This window comes from Saccostrea cucullata, unplaced genomic scaffold (assembly GCF_032062105.1).
Source record: "Saccostrea cucullata isolate Sc308-1 unplaced genomic scaffold, CSIRO_AGI_Scuc_v1 ctg4572, whole genome shotgun sequence".
NCBI lineage: Eukaryota > Metazoa > Mollusca > Bivalvia > Ostreida > Ostreidae > Saccostrea > Saccostrea cuccullata.
This window is the reverse complement of record NW_026922105.1, coordinates 56,326-76,655: the sequence shown is the minus strand read 5'-3', so window position 1 is coordinate 76,655 and position 20,330 is coordinate 56,326. Positions and strand designations below refer to the sequence as shown.

At 32.5% G+C, this 20,330-nt stretch overlaps 1 protein-coding gene across 1 annotated transcript in view; it reads right to left on the bottom strand.

Annotated features, from left to right (window-relative positions):
* LOC134261187 (uncharacterized) overlaps positions 1-16,875 on the bottom strand; it is a gene marked incomplete at its 3' end in the record, with an annotated part of 131,369 nt that extends 114,494 nt beyond the window's left edge. Inside the window, exons 1-13 of the mRNA XM_062743635.1 lie at positions 16,794-16,875; positions 15,839-15,872; positions 8,906-9,038; positions 8,350-8,410; positions 6,027-6,133; positions 4,523-4,605; positions 4,116-4,174; positions 3,826-3,947; positions 3,323-3,413; positions 3,104-3,215; positions 2,779-2,953; positions 2,022-2,211; positions 1,448-1,656 (exon numbers count right to left, since the gene is read on the bottom strand). Coding sequence (XP_062599619.1) covers positions 1,448-1,656; positions 2,022-2,211; positions 2,779-2,953; positions 3,104-3,215; positions 3,323-3,413; positions 3,826-3,947; positions 4,116-4,174; positions 4,523-4,602 — 1,038 coding nt within the window. The remainder of the gene's footprint in view (positions 1-1,447; positions 1,657-2,021; positions 2,212-2,778; positions 2,954-3,103; positions 3,216-3,322; positions 3,414-3,825; positions 3,948-4,115; positions 4,175-4,522; positions 4,606-6,026; positions 6,134-8,349; positions 8,411-8,905; positions 9,039-15,838; positions 15,873-16,793) is intronic.
* Between the last annotated feature and the right edge of the window lie 3,455 nt (positions 16,876-20,330).

The following is a 20,330-nucleotide window of genomic DNA, read 5'->3' as shown; positions in this document are numbered from 1 at the left end:
CTGTTTAAAATTCATTCAAATATCTGTGCAATATTACAATTTTAGTGTGCTGTAATATGAGCATTTCATAAACATATTAATCATCTAGTTTGAATTTTTTTAATAAAGAAACAATTCAATATCTGTAAAAATTCGGGATGTCAAATCGGTCAATTTTTAGTACTCGGTTACTCGGACGTTTTTCCGATCGAGTACCCGGGTACTCGGTAAAAAGTATAAATAAATATGAACAAGTAAATTGATGACTGTAAAACATTGTAAACTCTTCGACTTGTAGAAATAAAACCACATGCTTTGATTGGAGGTTTACCCATAAATGTATTTCTATCGTAACAATGATAAGCACTTCGTGCCAGACAAAATTTAATATAACATTTTTTTTAAATATCAGATAAACACAAGAACTAAAATCATAAAACGTTCACACTATTTTTGTTTAAAAAAAAACTCGTTCCATAATTGTAACTCTTTTGTTGCATTTGACGTTCAGGTATCAGTCGTCACAGCTACGTAATCAAGTTGAACTTGGACTTGATCTTGAGTTCTCATAACAGAGCGGATATACGATTTTCGCACACTTTTTCACTCCAATATTTTATAGCATTACGGGACAGTATTTTGTAGTTTGGTGCAACGATCGCCATCAGTTTTTAAAATCTTTGCATTCAACCATTTGTATTGGCGTGTAATCAGACTCAAACATATCAACAATTGCACGTGTAATATCATCTGTCTCTTTTTCGAGAACTTACTGCTTCTCGGAGAATTGACAAAATTATCTAATTTTTTAACATAACAGACCTTAAACGATGTTCTTTAAAAAACAAACAATTAAAGCAAATCATAAATAAGGGTGGAAGACAGCCAAAGGTGAGAAAAGTCAGGCAACAGGTGCTTGGTCACGATAATTACTATATAAACACTGCCAAAGGCGATAACGGTCATTTAGAGGTGTGGGAAACCCTAATTACTGTATATACAAGTGCAATGAGCATTTTACGTTTTAAAACAGATTGTTTAAAGCATAAATAAATAAGCTAAGAAATATTCAAAAATATACATCCGAGTAACCGAGTACTGATTTTAGTATTCGATACTCGGACTCTCTCTTACTTGCCCTTCCTTAACCGGGTACTCGTTGACATCCCTAGTAAAAATACAAAAAAAAAGATAAAATAATTTCGCTTGGCAGTTCAAAGCCAACTTTATACATGTACATCAATTATTTCCATACAAACTGGGTGTACATTTAAAGACAATATCTGTAAATGAAAATAGTTTCATTAGCCAACAGAATGCTAACTGAAAGCAATGCAAAGCAGCAATACAATTCAGTCAAACCTCATTATTTCAATATCAATGGAACCAAAAAAACTTTCAGATATTTATTGATTTAAAATATCAAGAGTAAAATCTGGTTTCAACTTTTTGGCATTTATATACGTACATGTTCATGGTGGTATTTGCGGAGGGCATGACACCCCGCCCTTTTTATCCATGGTGAGTTTGTGCTGTTGATATGAGACAGAATGTAGTCATAGGATTCATCTAGCCTGGCATTCCCTAGGGTCTCCAGTAGGATCACTTTATGGTGGTCATAGTCCTCCATCTCCCTCCTTGACATCAGAGCTCTCTTCTGTCTGTATATCCATGGGTCTGAAATTTTTATATTAGGAAATAAGCAGAACACAATTTCTGTGGAAAGTCTACCATACATTTGCCCTCTGCATACTTTGATGTTTTTTTCATAAAAACTACTTCCATGAATATTTAGAACTTCATTAGCTCTTAAACCTTACTTTGACAGATTTTTAATATTCTACTAAACATGAGGTGTGTCCCAGGAAAACTTATTTAAAATCTCAAAAACTACCTAACAAAATTATTCAATTTATTTTCTTTCTGAAAATCATTTTTTATTTGTGGGAACCCTTTTTGGTGTAATTCTGCCAGTAAGCCTGCTCACAAAATTATTTCTCGGACTATACTCATATATGATTACTAATTTAATTCAGCCTTACCATGCACTCCAAGAGCTGAGTGAACCCAATTCATTATCTGTCTTGCTCTCTCTACTTGCCCTTCCTTAAACAGTTTATGGCTTACAGCTCCTAGGGCCAACATGCATCGACTGTGTGTATCATTAATGTAAAAGGCTGCAGAAAACTTCTCTTTGTGTATAACAGCATCTTCAATTGTTTTCAGCATAAACTGTATACATGTACAAGAAAAAAAAATCATTTCTGTTATTAGTCACATAACTGATATATCAGCAGCAATGAGTTTGGCTTACAACATTCAATATGTAGGTTACATGTACTGTAAAACATATTTGCAGCTTTATTAAGGCAAATTTTTGAATCATTATAAATTTAACTCATTGTATCTGTTCATGATGTTGAAAGATTGGCTTCAAGAAAAAAAACTAACATTTTGCTATTAGCCTGATTTCAACTACTATGCTCTCTATTACAATTTTAAATGCTTACTGTATAATATAAAGCAACTGATAATCATCTGGTCAAAATACTAAAACTTTCTTTTAACGTTTAATTTATAGAATCTAACGGTATACAATTATATAGGAGTCTTTTTCATCTCAAGTTTCTTCATCCTTCTATCAACACATATAAAATCTGCATTCTTACTCAAAATTTTTTTTGAAGAAATCTAATAACTGAAATATGCCTTCGGCTCTGGTGAGCTACAAAGGTGTACTATGTAGTTTAACTGGGTGCATGGAATAACTGGCTTTAGTGTCTTTCTTTTTTAATTTACCTCAGTTGGGGCTCTGTCACTGACTGCAACATGTGTCAGAATCTTTTTGACAAGGGTGTGATCGGGAGTAGGACTAAGTAAAACTTTCTCTACCAGTAGTCTCTCAGATAGTTCTGTGTTCATTGCTCCAAAAGCATCGACCATATTCTCTATAGCTCTTCGATATTTAAAAACCCTGGATATTTAGAATCTTTTCATCAGTTAAAAAAGGGAAGTTTTAAAAAAATCCAAAAAATTGTCCCACTGTGGATTATTTGAAATTGATATCAACAATAATACTTTCAGTTACAACATGTACCAACCTGATTTTGAAAAAATAACTTACATTGGCTTCAAAACATTGAAGTAAAAATCAGCTATGTTCACAATTTCTTCCTCTGGTAACCCCAAGAGTTGATTCACAATGTTACGGAAACATAACCCAGATACTGGAGATCCTAAATTTGAGATAAATTGAGTTTTGAGAGCTTTTATAAATCTTCAATATCAAATCCTTTTTTTTTTTTTAAATTCAACATTTAACATCACTACAAACTTAACAAACCTTGTTCTGGTTGATTTTCCATACAAGTCAAGTTTGAAATTATGTGTCTTCTGCATTCTGTCACATTAAGATGTTTTGGGTTGTGTTTTACCTGCAATTTAATAATTGCATAGGACTACTCCTAATTGGTAATTAAAGCATGAAGAAACTCCCTGGAGATGTCATATTTTTAACCTTTATCTTAATTACATGGCAATTTGGGTATAAAAGTTTTATTACTGCAAGGATTGAACAACATAACCAACAATATACATTTCTGATAAATACCTTTACTTTTTATTTCATTTTAAGCCTGTGCAGAGTAAATATACTGGGGTAAACATGGTATCTGTCTTAACACTTTGATTGAAAAAAAATACCTCTGTTTAGGATTGCCTTTCTTTTTCTGACAAAATATTCAATATGTCTTTTATTATCTAAACCAAACACTTGATCAATTTCCAATCATTTTTTGTTAATATTCAATCTATAAACTTTCATTTCAGAATAAAAACATTGCTTACAGAGCCAAGATGTATTGGAGATTTCAGGAGTTGTTTACTGGGCTTAATCCACTCTCCTTTGTCCATATGTCTTGTAAGGAAACTCAAATGTCCTTGACTTGTGTAGGTCATTTCAGGGTATTCTACAATACAAAATTACAGTCAGCAATAATACTGCAAATTCTGTTGATTAAGTTGCATGATATTCACTATAAATATGTTTGCCATAAAAAAAATCAGCAATGCATAAAGTGTCTCTTTAACATGCATTATAAAATCAATTTTAAAATCAATTAAGAGAAAAAAATTACCTGTTGTACTAAATTCATTTACAGCTTTAACTTTTCTCATGCCATAAAGAGGATCAAACCTAAAATACAAGAAATAAAAACTTCAAATAAAGCTCTCGTTCTACCTGTCCATCAACCTTATACTACAAACATTCTACTAGTACTTTTACTAGTAACTTCTACAATGTTATGATTATGCAAAGTCACAATATTTGTTCTATGTTGACAGGATTATTTTTTGATTGTTTTTGTATGTCTTTCATGTTCTTTAGACATTCTGTGACAAACTTCCATGAATTTTTTTTTTAACTGTGTAGACTACATAGTTTTAATTTCTCCAACAAGAAAAATAAATGTATGTCTATACAGTAACCCAGGTCAATATGATCAGGCATCTCTTTTTTCTTTCCCTCTCCATACAAACATACCCTGGAGGTGTCTTTGGAGATGTAAAGTCTTCCTCAATCAGGACACTATGAATTGTTCCAAGATAGTCATGGTAGCGCATCGTCTAAAATTTTTAGAAATAGATAAAAGCATATTCACTTCATTTGTAAAACTTCAATTTGAAAATAGAAATATATACATTTGTTGTATCTCTCTATTATATAAACATACGGAGAACATATATCTTCAATTCTGTATGAAGTTTGTCCGAGGTCAGAGGTCAATACGTGACCTAATCACACGGCGCAATAATATCTACCGGTGCATATAAATATAAAATGACTTGCTCTACTTGCTTTTCATGTATAAAAATGAACAAAATATGCAAGTAGAATAATAATTATTTTATTTACAACGTTTACAAGTATTTCATATAGTATTTTGGCTATCGATTTAACCTAACGTGTACATGGAGAATATACCGTTTTTGTTTACAAGTTTTATGTCACTTTGTTTCAGCTGTACAGTCTCTAACGTTTATCCTTATTTTTGGGGTAGACTTTTAGTTAAATCTTCACGATAAACTATAATTTTTTCATCAAATTCTACTCACGATAAATGTGTAAATCTGTTGGAAAATATCAAAGCATTGCAATCACGCCGCGCCACAAACAACTGATACACACCTCGGCGCTGTCGTAGTTCAATGTTAAGTTTTCGCTAGTGTCCCCGTGATTTGTTTACATCATAAATATGCCTTTAGTTATTGAAATCGTAGGTTAAAAGTTTTTGATCTGAAATACTTGGTTGTAAATAAACTGGCACGTTCAAGTGTTTCCATCCATCAGATCATCCATTCCTTTATGGCGACCGAAATTCCTCCAACTTTTTATCATCAATCTTCGGACGTGTTTCTTGTGTCTTTTCAGCATTGATTATCAATTTTCACGAATAGAAATATTTCCGGACAACAATCTGTTCACTATTACTGATCACAAGTAGCCTTTCACAAAATAGTCCCTTAGAAATAAAATCCTTAGCCTTATAAGTCAGTAATGAATTCGAAGCGTAACCGCCATTCAAGCCGATTTACACCTTGCGTCATTTTTCAAAATCTACGACGGACGGTTAGTGCAATAATTTATATTCGAAAATATTTAGTCGTCTGTCTCAAATGTATATATAAGTAATAAATAAGAAGTTTATAAATTTCAATGGGAATTGAAGTGGGTCGATACGTGATCAAATCTTCTGAGAAGGCCTTCGGCCTTCACAGGATTTGATCATGTGACCGACCCACTTCAATTTCCATTGAAGTTTATAAACTTCTTATTTATTTCTTAAATATGTCCATAGGACAAGAATGTCTATCCCAGATTTCATTAGTAATAGTTAACATGACAATTCAAATAAAAGTATAAAAATTAAATGCATACAATTATTCCTATGAGCTGATTTTGTGAAATTTTGATTCTGACAGGGCAAAACTGAATTTCCTACAAAAGTTCAATCTACCATCTACCATTATAAGAGGTATATTTTTACCTTTTGATATGAAGCCTTTGCATTTTTCACAGGATGGTTGAGTCTTGTCTTTTTAAATTCTAAACCATCTTTAATTGAAGACACTGTATATGTAGCATTGTGCTCCCCTATTTGAGGAAAATCAAAGTTATTTAACAATCAATGAATATATTTTTATCTGTACAAAAATTTTTAAGTGATTCTGGTAGTTTCAATTACCGTATAATCCCTATTAACTGCCCCTGTCCCTATAAGTGCCCCCTTAGGTCTTTTTCAATTGTCAGGAAATAAGGGCCCCCTAAACAGTGATTAAAATCAACTAGAGTCGTATCAAAAATTGAAGAAAGTGAATATGAAACTTGTCTATTATTCAATTTCTCATTGGAAAATGAATAATTTAGCATATCTTCACTTTAAGTAAAGTTAGATGTTTTAGTGGTTCCTTGTATTTACTTTTTTTTCAGAAGATTTTTTATAAGTTAAAATACGATATTAAATATTATAAAGAGAATACCAAAATAAATAAATACCTCTTTTTGCAATTTTCTAAGTGCCCGGGCGGTAAATAGGGATTATACGGTAATTATTACAGCTTAACACTAGAACTCTAGTTAGTTATATACTTATCATGTAAAGAATGTATGTTTAACAAGTTTGAATATCAATGTTGTTTGTTTTCTCTACTTACAGTAAAACTCATTTATAACAAACTCACTCAGATCTATGAAATTACTTCGCTATATTCATAATTCACTATATCCATATAAGGAATTTGTTAAATTTATATAGCTGGGGATCCAAGTTAACTTCACTCTATCCGCGAATTCATATATCCCTGTTCGTACTAAACAAGTTTTGCTTTACAGACATTGACATTTGTAGCCATTTATGGTGAGAACCTCATCAGTTGTTCGAACTTATGTTCAAACCATTTGTATATTATTTACACAATAAAATATTTTCTATTCAACAGGTCAGGAGGATTTCAAAATATGGAAGTCAAGAACTATAACTGAAAGTTGCTATAAATATACATCGTGCACGTAAATATTTTCCAGTCCAATCAGACAACAGCATTTTTAAACACCCCAAAACATAATCCAGAGAAACAAAAAGAGAACACGTGCTTTTGTTTTTTTCTTCAAAAAGATTTTTTTGACAAAAAATCTTAAGAATTAAACTGGCAATTTTGGAAGAATAAGGTATTCCCCATATATTTACTGTGAACAAACTTAACATTTTCATCTTGAAAAAAAAATACTGCACGTGTACAAATATGCCATTGTTTACGGAAGAATAGATCACACCGTCAAGTTATCAATTATAATATTTGGAGAACATACGCTATGTCGGTAAAAATAATTCTGCTTATAGCTGTCCGATTTGCATCGATATCGCATTGTTTTCATACGTATAAGACTACTGAATACATGTGTTCATCGTTTAGACTACATGTAGTCTTAATTTAAAGTATCACGAGTTTCATGAGCGCTGAATACCATGTTATGTACACTTTAAATGGACACAAGAAAAGGTGTAAAAGGTAGAGAAAAGGGGGTGTAGATTAATGCTTGAGACTGGACGTTAATTTTAATAAACACTCAGGGAATAATAAAACTATTCTTAATATATTCCCATTAGAAAATATTTTCATGCCTGGCTCTAAAAACTGAAATTTGGCCGTATTTATATCAAATTTCTTGACATAAGTTAAATTTTTGGGATTACAACCTCGTATTGACGGATGTTTAATCCCACTTAGAATTTATTCTAAACGCTCAAGTTATGTTTGTTCACGGTAGATTTGTCATATATGCTATATCATTCCTAAATGGGCATAAAGTTTACAAAAAAATTGTTTTAAAAAAATCTTTTGAGCAAAAAAGTTTAATACCACGTGTTTTATTTATTTTCTCATGGGTTTGTCTAAATGCCGTTATCTGATTGGTCAGAGAGATAGGCACCTTGTTTATCCTGTGTATTTATAACAATTCACGGTTATCTTCTTGACTTCCATATTTGGAAATCGTCCAGACCTGTTCAACTATGTATGCAGTTAGTTTGTTTAATACCTAGGAGCAGAGGAAAAGATTTTCAAAGAATTAATGCATTTTCACTATATAATGAATAGAGCCCTGCCCCAACACCAGAACCCCGACCCTGGGGCCATGAAATTCACAATTTTGGTAGAGGACTCAATGCTTATTACAATTATGCCAACAGTTTGACTGCTGGTGTCCAGGTGAAAAGAACTAGGTTTTTAAACATAGGACAGATGAAGACGGACAAAAACGGATAGCAATATGTCACCTGAGTAGACTCAGGTGACCTAAAAATAGTCTACCTTCACTTCCATTCTCTGAAACATGGTAAGTAAAAACACCACTGCTTCTCCTGCCAGGAATCTGAAATACAGATACACTACTCAATCATGCATGACAATAACATGTGATATATACTATCATTATTTTAAAAGTTTGAGACTTTTCTAAATATTTTACATTTTCTAAACTTGTACAAGAATGAAAGAGGGAAAAGCCTCTTGTTTCCTACTATGAAATTTTATTTTGTCCAAGAAAAAATTTTTTTTTTCCACAAATTAATGTTACAATGGTTGTAGCAAGACATATAATAATGAAATCAATTTGGAAAGATAAAATAAAATGCCCTCCAGGGTACTGTAAACCAACTATTATTTGCATCATCTTTCATTTGCAATTCTTCAGTTTGGAATCAATCAGCGATGATTAATTTTTGTGACTGAGGAACCATCCTCTACTTACACAAGTAAAAAAATGCTTTGGGATGATTAATATTCGTGAGTTAAAGTATATCGCGAAACTCGCAAATATTTTTCGCACACGAATAAAAGTTGGTTTACAGTATATCTATGAAATTACCTCTCCTGCTTCATGGAGTTTGGATGCAAATATAGATGCAATACTTTTCTTGATGGCCACCACTTCTTCTTCTTCTCCTTTTGGATGATACACATGGTCCACTATTCCTCGTGTAGATATCACAAAGGAAAACCTTTCAAAAAATCAACAATTATTACTTTAAAGTCTGGTAAAGATGATGACTGCATAAGTAAACAGTTTGAACATTAATATATTTATAATCTTAAACTTAATAGTGTAACGTATAATTAAGCAGCTCCCTTTTCCAAGTACATGTATAATAGAAGTCTTTGATGATTGCAGCTCTACTGGTTTTACTTAGCAAAGGTAGAGAAATGACCAATTATTGACTCAAATGAAGACTCTTGATTTAAAAGTCCCAAGTTAATAACATAGCAATCAAATGATCCTGTGATGTCAAGACGACAATGGCTGATCAACTGTTCACTAAAATATACCTAATACAAACTGAATTTTCTGTTATGAATGACCATTGACTAAATCACTGATATTTTGAATATGAATTTAAATATCCAGCCTTATTTATTTCAACTGTCAGCAAGAAAAAGGCTGAAAAATCTGCGTAAACATTATAAAATAGCCACAATGATAGCAAGGTAGACACAGCCAAAACAAGTAACTTACCCTTACAATACAATTTGATTTGTCATCAAATGACATGTATTGACCCATTTTATACACAAAATTATATATCTTTGTTTTTCTCTGTTTTCGTTTAACATAATATTAATTTATATCAGAGCTACTGATTCTCAATGTGTGGAATAAAGATGATTAGCATAGGTAATCAGAGATAACAGATAGAACTCACTTCAATGAATGTTTTCTTTAAGTAACTGAGACAAAGTCCCACATTAAACAAAAGAAATAATCTAGAAGTTTACATCCCAAGATCATTAGATGCAACATTTATGCAATTTTGTTCTGATGGGGATTGCAGTTATTTGAGAATAGACTTAGCAAAAACTTTAACCTGTTCACTCATCTGGAAAATGTAGGGCAGATCCAGCCTCCTAAACAAGCCGGATAGTGTGCATACTTAGATTTATAATCCATGCAAATTTGGTCAAATTGGGTAAACAGCTACTTAGAAATGAGATCTACACCAAAAATGTTAACCTGTTCGCTCATCTGGAGAATGTAGATCAGGGGCCCGTGTTACAGAAGGACTTGTACGACTTAAAATCTTCATATAATGTTTTAATTAATATTATATCGAAAATTATTTGAACTTTTTAAAAGGAACGTGATAAGATATTTTTACACAATCAATTTCAAAGATAATTATTAATTTTGCAAACTTTTACGATAACTTGAAGTTTTTGGTCTTAGTCGTAAGTTCTTTTGTAAAACGGGCCCCTGATCCAGTCTCTGAAACAAGCCTTTTAGTATGCATCCTTAGATGTATCATCCATGCAAGTTTGGTCAACATATGGCTCATACACTAAAACTCATTTAGTACGAAAATGGATATTGCAAATTCAAGGATATAGGGAAGTTATCTTCAATCCGCTTCGATGAATATAACGAATTACGGATCCGATATAGTAAAGTAATTTCATAGGTCCCATGACTTCGTTATAAACGAGTTTTACTGTAGTTACTTGGAAATGAGACCTGCAAAAACTTTCACTTAAATCCACAAGTTTACATCCTTGGATTTGTCATCCATGCAAGTTTGGTCAACATAGGGCTTAAGTTACTTTGAAATGAGACCTGCACAAAAAAGTTTAACTTGTACCAACAATGTTAATCTGCTCCAAAAATGTTAACCTCATGGTCATTCCTTATTAAAGTTATAATATTTTTCATTTATACACAACAAGATTACCACTTTTCCTAAGGATTAAGAATAAAATTAATTTGTGAAAGTGCAAGAATGTGTCAATCAAACCCGCCAAAAATGTGAAATTTAAATATCTTTTATATGAAATAAGATTTTTAATTAATTTATGTGTGAAATGCTATTAAAACATATAAGTTGTAATATTATACAGAAAATAACTTCAAATCTGTGTCCAAGTACCTTTAACCTGGAATGCCGAAGCTGAGGGTATTACATAAGCTTTCCCAACTTTGTTGAGGGATAAATATATCAAAAGCCTTATACATGTACCTAAGAACTGATATATATTTATTGACTGAGCTCGAGGGCAATATGCATTTTGTCGGACCCAAGAACCAAACTGCCTGCCTGGGGCCATTAGGGTCAAAAAATTGCATTTAGCCCTAGAACTCGGTCAATAAATGTTTTGCTATATACTTTTATTTTTATTTTTTTTAACAAACATGTATTTTGTACTGTCTGTCACTGTTGAATACCAACGAATGAAAATGAGATTAAGCTCCGCCCATTCTGTGATGTAAGAGGTCAAACATCTCATTTACCAGTCCAACATCTCACTCAGCAGTCAAACATCGATTTTTTATGCCCGCTCAGCAAAATATTAGAAATGTTAGACTTTTTCCATATAGATTTGTATACAAACAAATTTTGAAAGGTATAACAATTAAACTTTATGTACAGTTATTGAAAAGAACTTTAGGAAGGAGAAATCTGAAATTGCAACAGCTATCACAATGTTGTCAACTTTTGATTATAGACAGTTTTCAGTAGACCCAAATTAACAAGAGTTATTCCCCATTGGGGCCATATTGGGGGTTCAACCTGGTTATTTTCCCTCTTTTCCCCACCAGATATAAGAGGGTGTAGCAGAAATATTTGGGGAAAAATTTTTATGGAATAAAAACTATAAAATAAAGGCGGATCTAACAAATATATATCTTTTTCAGAAAACAATGCTTCCCACCCCACAATTGCCAGTATAGAAAGTTCAAGTTGGTTGAATAATGAAGGAATGTGAGCATATTGACCCTCGATATGGCGGCCAATGGGAAATAACTTGTTAATTTGGGTCTACAATGGTCTATAGATAATATATCTATTGACGTCTTTAATAATATTAATTTTACTTAAGATAGAAGTACAAGACCTATAATAAGTTATTCTTAGGATAATACCAAGACCTTCACATATTTCAGTAGACAAACATGTTAAAGGTGCAGTTGCGGATATATGTTATTTACAGGTCCAGTACAATCACTAGATTCATCTACGTAGGTAGAATTACCTACGTAGCTTTATTTACCTACCTCAGGTAGCTTTATTTAGCTATTTCAAGGTAAGTTTTCAAAAGTTTTCTTTTTATTAAAAAGAGACAAAAAGTCGCAATTAAATGACTATTGATATTTATACTATGGAGGCTTAAAAAAACAATCCAAAGCAGAGATAGTTTATACATTGCTGCGTTTGGACAATTTAGAGCAAAACATGTAATTCCATTGTTTGGATAACTGTCCTGTCTATTAGGCACGGTGAGGCATCACTGAGTATGATTACTTCACATTGTGCTGAATGATTACTGACCTATTATCGTGTTAACCGGAACTGGACTTCTTTGTCATTTCATTCAAGGAGTAACTGTTCTAACTGTCATACATAGCCACAAAACTTTCAGAACTTTGATTGCAATTGCGCAGAAAAAGACATTTTTCCAAGAGGGATTTTTTCATGAGTTGTTTTCAGATGAGTTCAAAGTTGAAAATGATCACTGCATCAAAATGATATTTTCTGCACACCCTGAGAAAAATGCTTGTTAATAGAAATAAATCAATTTGGTAGCTAAATAAAGCTACCTCAGGTAGGTAAATAAAGCTATGTAGGTAAATCAAGCTACGTAGCTAAATCTAGTGATTGTACCAGACCTGATTTATAGTGATTTATGTCTCTGGTTGTATTTCACCAAAATATATCATTTTGCCCTGCAAAAGAGTAGTACCTTAGTGATCATGAAACAGTCTATTTATTCAACAAAAATTAAATAAAGTCACAATATACTTAATTTAGCTAATTTCAACATTTATGTTTGAATTTATTTTTGAGAAATTGAATCATCGACCAGAGTTCTCCACAAGGGGTTTTACCATGGCGGCCCGCCATGGTTAAATTTTTGTGCGCCATGGTTAAAATCGGCAGCCGCCATGCTTAAATTTTATTGCATTTCAATCCTGACACCTACTTTTTTAATGACTTGAGTAGTTAATTGTGTTTATACTACGCCTGCCCTGCACCTCGCATGCCTCGAAGGAAAGCCGACTGTACTAAACAAACTCGTTAATCAGCGAGCCGACTATGCTGTGAAGCGTGACAATCAATGGAGAGTCAATCAGCTGATCAGATGATTAATATTTTGAGAGTTTATTATCCTGTACACATGTAAATAATTTTGGGGAACGTCAACATTTTCACTACATGATTAGATATACAACGGCTTGAGCGTTCATTTAAAAGATGACAATTACAAGCATGATAATCGGCATGCATGCTGTGTCAGAAAAAAAATACTCTGTAAAAATTTCATATTCCTCTGTAGTAATCAATTTCCCATGCTTTGTTTTTAAGCTTTAACTTTATAATCTTTTTGATAAAATGTGCATAGGGCCTACGTCTCAATCGCCGTCTTAACAATCTTAGTTTTAATCGCCGGTATAGTCGTAGTTTTAGAGTTACTTCCCGTTGTTATGAAATGTCGCGTGGCACTATTTTTAGCACTGGGCATGTGGAGAAGTAAACAAAACTTGGTGGAAAATGCAATGTCTAGAAAAATAAAACGTTTAGAAAAAAGGGACACTGCATGGTCCAAATGTTCCTTAGTGTTTTAAGTTAAAAAAATACTACTCATTCATCAGTTTTAGTTATAATGGAACAAAACATTTCATACAACAGACTACAATTCTTATAATTATTAGTTTCTGAAAAAATATTGCCATGGTTACTGATTTACTGTATCAACAATTTTTCTTTAAATTCCTTCAGAAGGTTACTACAGTTTTGGGAAAATTTTAGTACATTTGTGAAGTAAGATACAGGATAAATCCTTTACAATTTTTTTTTTTACTTTAAAAAGTGATAGTTATTCCATTGTTTTGTGTTGCAGTGGTTAATTTTAAAAATTGTAAAACCAATCATTGGTTAATGAAGAGTAGGAAGACTAACACGCATTTGGGTCACATTTCGCCTTCGACAGCTTCCTCCCTGGTTAAATTTTCAAATGTGGAGAACCCTGATCGACACTCCGTTACTTTACGTATCAGATATGCCGTATCCACCATTTTCTGCAAAGCAAGATGGAGCCAATAACTAAAATATTTGGAAATAATTCACCTCTCTCCTTTCCCCCGACAAATATTGTTATTTCTGATTCTCCTCCTCTCTCTTTCCTTTTATTTTTTAACTCAACTTGAGACTCAGAGGTTTCCCACCAAACGACAGTTATTTCGATTAAAGTGAATTACGATCCCGATACTAATTCAATGATGTATTATTGTACAGAACGATACCAAAAATATTTTTCAAATTTGAAAAATAGTTATTTCAAATTTACTAAAAGAAATTTGGGATTTTCTTAGTATTTTTGAATTTCAGTGTCACTGAAGAATCCTGGCTTTTTCTCTTCATTTTACCAGGAGCGGGCAGCAAACGATAGACAAGCAAATTCAAAGAATTTTGATCCCCTGTGCGTTTTGTGTTTTAGTGGGTGGAATGAAATTATTTATGGCACATTATGTCAAATATGCAAGTCTTATCATGTGTCACGCAAAAGTAATCACCAAAGTATGGTTTTTCTTTTTATTTAAATTAGGTCAAGCATTACGCAGCTGTTAAGGTCAAGGGGCAAAAAAAAAAAATAAAGCATACTCATAAATATTTTGTTACAGGCAATGCAAATGCCAATTTTGAAAGCCCTATCTCTTCTCTTATAAATTTATAAAAAGTATGTCAAACTTCAAGGCCCCTGGTCTTTTAACAGGTGAAACAGAGGTGTAAAAGGAAAACTATACATCTCTTCTCATTCAAAAGTTATGACCAAGGTTTAAGTTTTTGAAGAGTATGTCAAACTTCAAGGTCAAGGTCCAGGGGTAAAAAAAATATAACTTGTATTTAGAAAGGCCTTGTCACATGTAAAACATATGTGTATTATGAAAGCCCTAACTCTTCTCTTTCAAAAGTTATGGCCAATGTAAAGTAATATATAAATTTTTGAAAAGCTGGTCAATCTTCAAGGTCCAAGGGTCAAAAATTATATAGTTTATTTAGAAAAGTCTTGTAACAGGCAAAACACATGTACATGTGTAACTTACGAAAGCCATAATTTAAGCTTATCTCTTCTCATTCAAAAGTTATGATCAAGGTTAACGTTTTTGTGGATAAACTGAAAGATATGGACAGACGAATTAGATTTAATGTCCCTTCGCTTTCGCGAAAGCGGGGGACAAAAACTACAAATATGTATCCCTTTAAAAGGGGGTTTCATTTTTTAAGTTAAGGACAGATGATACAAACAAACTTTTGTCAAAAATTTTGAAGATAACACCTTGGATCATGTTTTAATGAATAAAATGATTAGGTTTCACCGCGTAGTTTTTAAATTTTTATTGAGAGCTGCACAAAAAATGTTATTTGAAGTGAAACATATTTGTATAGAATAATAAGGATTGTTTCAGAAGGGTAGAATTTGAACGTCACAGAAGATTTACAATTTCTTTATATTTTAGAAATTTAATATTTGCATCATTTGCAATGAAATTAGGTCAAAAAAAATATACCAATCCAGGCATCCAATTTTTGTTTGTATCATCTGTACTTAAACCTCCGTAAGTTTTGTCATTATATAGTGTTAGATTAAAGATTTATTCAATAGTAAAATATTTGGAGAAGCTCCGAAAGGTAAGATATGTATTTTAGATATAATGCAAAAAGACGTGATTCTGGTACATGTACCATGGTAGAGTTTCAATAAGTCAATTCGAGTGCGTGACACAATATTCCAAGGGCAACTAAAATATACTTACCATTTTGAAAAATCATTGTCAATACCCTTTACATCTGAAAAGAAGAAATATAATGCAATTAAATAAACAAAAGAAACAAACAATAGAAGTTGTAGGTTTTGGTTAAATTTGGCCTGGATATTAATTTAAACTAAATAGATATTATTTAGATCAATATGATAAGCCCTGTAGTAACCACTAAATCATATGAAATCCACCAAATAAATGATATGGCTATATTCTTTTGGCGAGTGCCTTTCAGAGCCCGACGGAAAGGGACTGCTTGGTTGCGACCCCCCCCCCTTCCCCCGCCCCCTCTACTTATAAAGATGAAAATTAACTTTTAAAATTAAATAATCCATCAGAGCTAACAAAAATTATACCCATAATTTTATGTAACATTTCCTGACTGTCATTCGTACCCATTTGACACACTACCCGCACTCGTTTTCTAGAAAATTGGAGACGGCCTTGCCTTTGCATTTATTAATAATAATATCACTTCCATGAAATCTATTAAAATATCTATCTTTTAGCAGTAAACAAGGCCACTTAATTATAAATGATACATTAACATCATTTATTGATGTAGATACGTAGTATCGCTATTGAAAAGGGAGGGACCAGACACAGAAAAAATCAACTTACCCGGATTAACTTTGACAAGCAAAAATAAAAAGTCAAAATTCCAAATTTCTAAAATCTTATTTCTTTGGAGGAGGGGAAACTTTTTTGGTTACCAATGTACCACATTACATGGTTTCATTATACTGCAACATTGGAAAGGGGGGGGGGTCAGGCTTTCAATGAATATTTTCAATAGTAAAAAGTTAATGTTTGGAATAAGGGACAGCCCCCGACCCACTCCTGAAAACGTCCCTGTGATGCAAGACTATCCTTTATTTCTAGTACATTATATCCTTAAAGCACATTTGATATAATTAAATGCGTTTTCAAACCATATATTAAATCTTACTTGGATTCTCCTCCGGGGCAACATTTACGGTATAAACCTTCAATAACAGCTCCTGTCCGCCATTCAATGTTTGGATGTTGGTGTAGCTGACCTGTAAAATCAAACAGAGGGATAACTTACAGTAACCAAGTTTAAATGTCCAGTGAAACAAATATAGGTAGCAGAGCAAACACATTTAAAAACAGCAGAGATGGAATTTGGCTCCATGGAATGGTGAGCATCCTTTGTTGACCCAAAACATCCACCATGAGCTCTTTATCATGATCAGACGGATAATCCGTGGACAATTCACCGTGAAAACAAGTCATGGTCGTACAGTTTGTATGAAAAAAGTCAGTCAACATTTTACTAAACGAGAGACCGTATTTGCCGACAAAGTCATTGTATCTACCATAGAGTTTTCCAAAATTTGACTTTAAATAATATAAGACGTGTTTCCTCAATTTATTTGCAATATCTTGCCTCGTTCAGAAATTGTTTGTATTTGGAGCATACTATCGAATAACGAATCAATTGGGAGACGTAAGCTCCATATGCTGGTGATGATGGTACATGTATACTACTAGAATAAAGGAAGTTGATAATCGAAAAATTGAAGACTCTCGATTATCGCAAACTTTTTTGTTAGGATATCAATATTTTTTTTTCTTAGTAAAAATATTCGAGTATGATACAGATGAGTCGGACTGTGTGATATCCTTCATTTCGAGTTCAAAGTAATATATACTGATTCAACGTTACATACGAGGGTTGTCCCAAAAGGTCAAGTTCAAGTTCAAGTTCAAGTTCATTTATTCACTCAACACCATTTTAATACATGGTACATGAGGACAAAGAGAAATATTTACAACATATATATATAATCAGGTCAGAGGTATATAAGTATAAGATATACAAAATCTGTCGTAGACAGAGAAAACAGTTTAGCCTCGCTTTGCTTAATTAAATTTCTTTCCTTGTCATAGCAAAAAGTAACATTTTATGATCATGCATTTCAAGTTTCATGATGATATTACATCTAATAAGAAAATTATGTAAAAATAAAGAAAGAATGTAAGTATACACCGGCGCACGAAAGCAAACGTAAATAACGTCTCTTATAACGTCATGATCTCTTTATCTGCTTTCATGGCTTTACTCGCGTCCATTAACATTCAATATTTCCTTTTACAGTGAAAAATCACTCTTGACTAAGGGACTTATTTAAATTCACTATTGTCCGTTTGTTTTATTGTTTTATATATTTTTTAAAGCAGATTCAAATTTTAGTCGAAATTTAGTCGAAAGATCGCCTTATATTGTAGGCAGGAGAGAATACACATGTTTGACGTCCAAATTGTTTCCAATGTGTCTGCGTTTTACAAATAGTACTCTACTTCTTACATGCCGTAACTATTTTCGGTAGGGAGGAAAACTCTCAATGAATATTGTTCCATTTAAAAATAAACTTTTTAAATTAAAATCTGGTGTGTAATGTCACTTCTTTACTCATTTTCCCGTCTATGATGTAAATAAAGCATAGTTATTCAACACAATTTATTACATCTCCTTGCGCCAGTTACGCGTTTGACGACGTCATTTTCATGAAACTCAATTCCAACGATACTATGGAAATCATGACACCAATCGTTTGTTTTTAAAGCTATTTATATGAAATTTGGACATATTATTAATATTTTGATTCTGGTTTCAGTGATGTTAATTTTAGTTCAATGTATTACATAGTACTAAAGAAATAAAAGCAAACGGATTAATTATATGCGTAAATTATTCCGAATTTTGTTCGAGCGCCGACAGGCCTTATCGGCCTTCATAAAAATCATCCTAATCCTAATTAAGAACACTGAAGTTGTTATATAATTAATATATACTCGCACTTTTGAATGAAAAAAAAAATTATGTAGTTTTTGGAGATCAAAAATCTGTCGGAATGATCTATTGGTACTAATTGCCAATCTAATTAAAATTAGATCCTTTGATCCGCTCACCTAAGATCGCTACCTTTGTGTAGCGATCTTAGGTGAGCGGATCAAAGGATCTAATTTTAATTAGATTGTACTAATTGCAATCCTTTATCAGGAGACGTACGTATGTATTTTTTATATAATCACAAAAAGCAGAATTTATTTAAAATTGGGAAAAGAAATTTAAAACATTTTCTGTGGTCTTCAACTTGACATTTAGATATATTGACGAAATATGTGTACATGTATAATCAATTAACAAACGTTATTTCTATATTCATATGTCGACTTATATATCCCAGTAAACTTGTAATAAAAGGTACAAGAGAGTCTGACACGTCTGATAATTTGATATTTTGCTGGTAGAAGACATTAATGGTAAATCTAAAACAAAACTTTATGATAAACGTGAAGACTTCAACTTTTTTTTACCGTCAATGAAATATATGGAGGTAACGAAGAATATTCAAGCTCGAAAGTCCCTTAAGCTGAACAAATTGGAGCAGAGCAAACACGGACCTCCAAAACATCAGAGGTGGGATCAGGGGCCGTGGAGGAGTGAGCATCCCCTGCCGACCGATCATACCCACTGTGTGCTCCTTGTTCTGATCGGTAAATAACGGAAAATCCGTCGACAACTCAGTATGTAAATAATGGACAACAATTATATTATGAAAAACATCAGTCATGCAGCATTTGACTCAATGATAAATTGTATTTGCTGACAAGGTCATATTGTATCGACCAAAGAACTTACGACATGATGAATTTAAACATGCTGATATTCTTGTTTCATCAACTTGTTTTTAAACGAGATGCTGGTATTCTTGTTTCATCAACATGTTTGTCAATAATTTACCTCGTTTTAGAAATTGTACATACGTAGAGCATGCTCTTGCGTATCGAATCAACTGAGAGATATAAACTCCATATGCAGGTAAGGGAGGTATATTGGTGCATAAGGAAGGGAAGTTGACGATAGAAATGTTACTAGTAGTCACCAGGTTATCATAGAGGTTGGTTGTAAGATTATCATTAACGTCTTTTTCTATTCAAAAATAAAAATATGAAACAGATGTGTCAAACTCCAACTCTGTGTTATCTCTAATATAAAGCTCACCGGGATAGAGCATCGACAACGGAATGAGAATAACTACTAGTATTGTTAACTGGTCGTCGATGTAACTAAATGTCGGGTTGAAGGCCATGTAGAAAGCGTTTTCTTTTCAAGCTTAAGGAAGCTCTATACACAGCACACTTAAGAGTTCTATATATCTTTTTATACAGTTAGAATGATCTGCCCTTAGAAGTGAGATAGAAAAATGGTTATTTACAGTTATTTGTATTTATATGCAGTTAGAGTGATCTGCCCTTAGAAGTGAGATAGAAAAATGGTTATGTACAGTTAACTACACAAGTAATAGATTAAACTATTCTACAGCATTATGTTATACCAAGCATAAGTAAATGAATTAATTAATATTTTCCACAAATTTTCCCTATGTTTGTAAACAACAGTGATTTCTGCTCACAAATAGTCTATTGTCTTTGAACATTTTTCCTGCGGAAATAA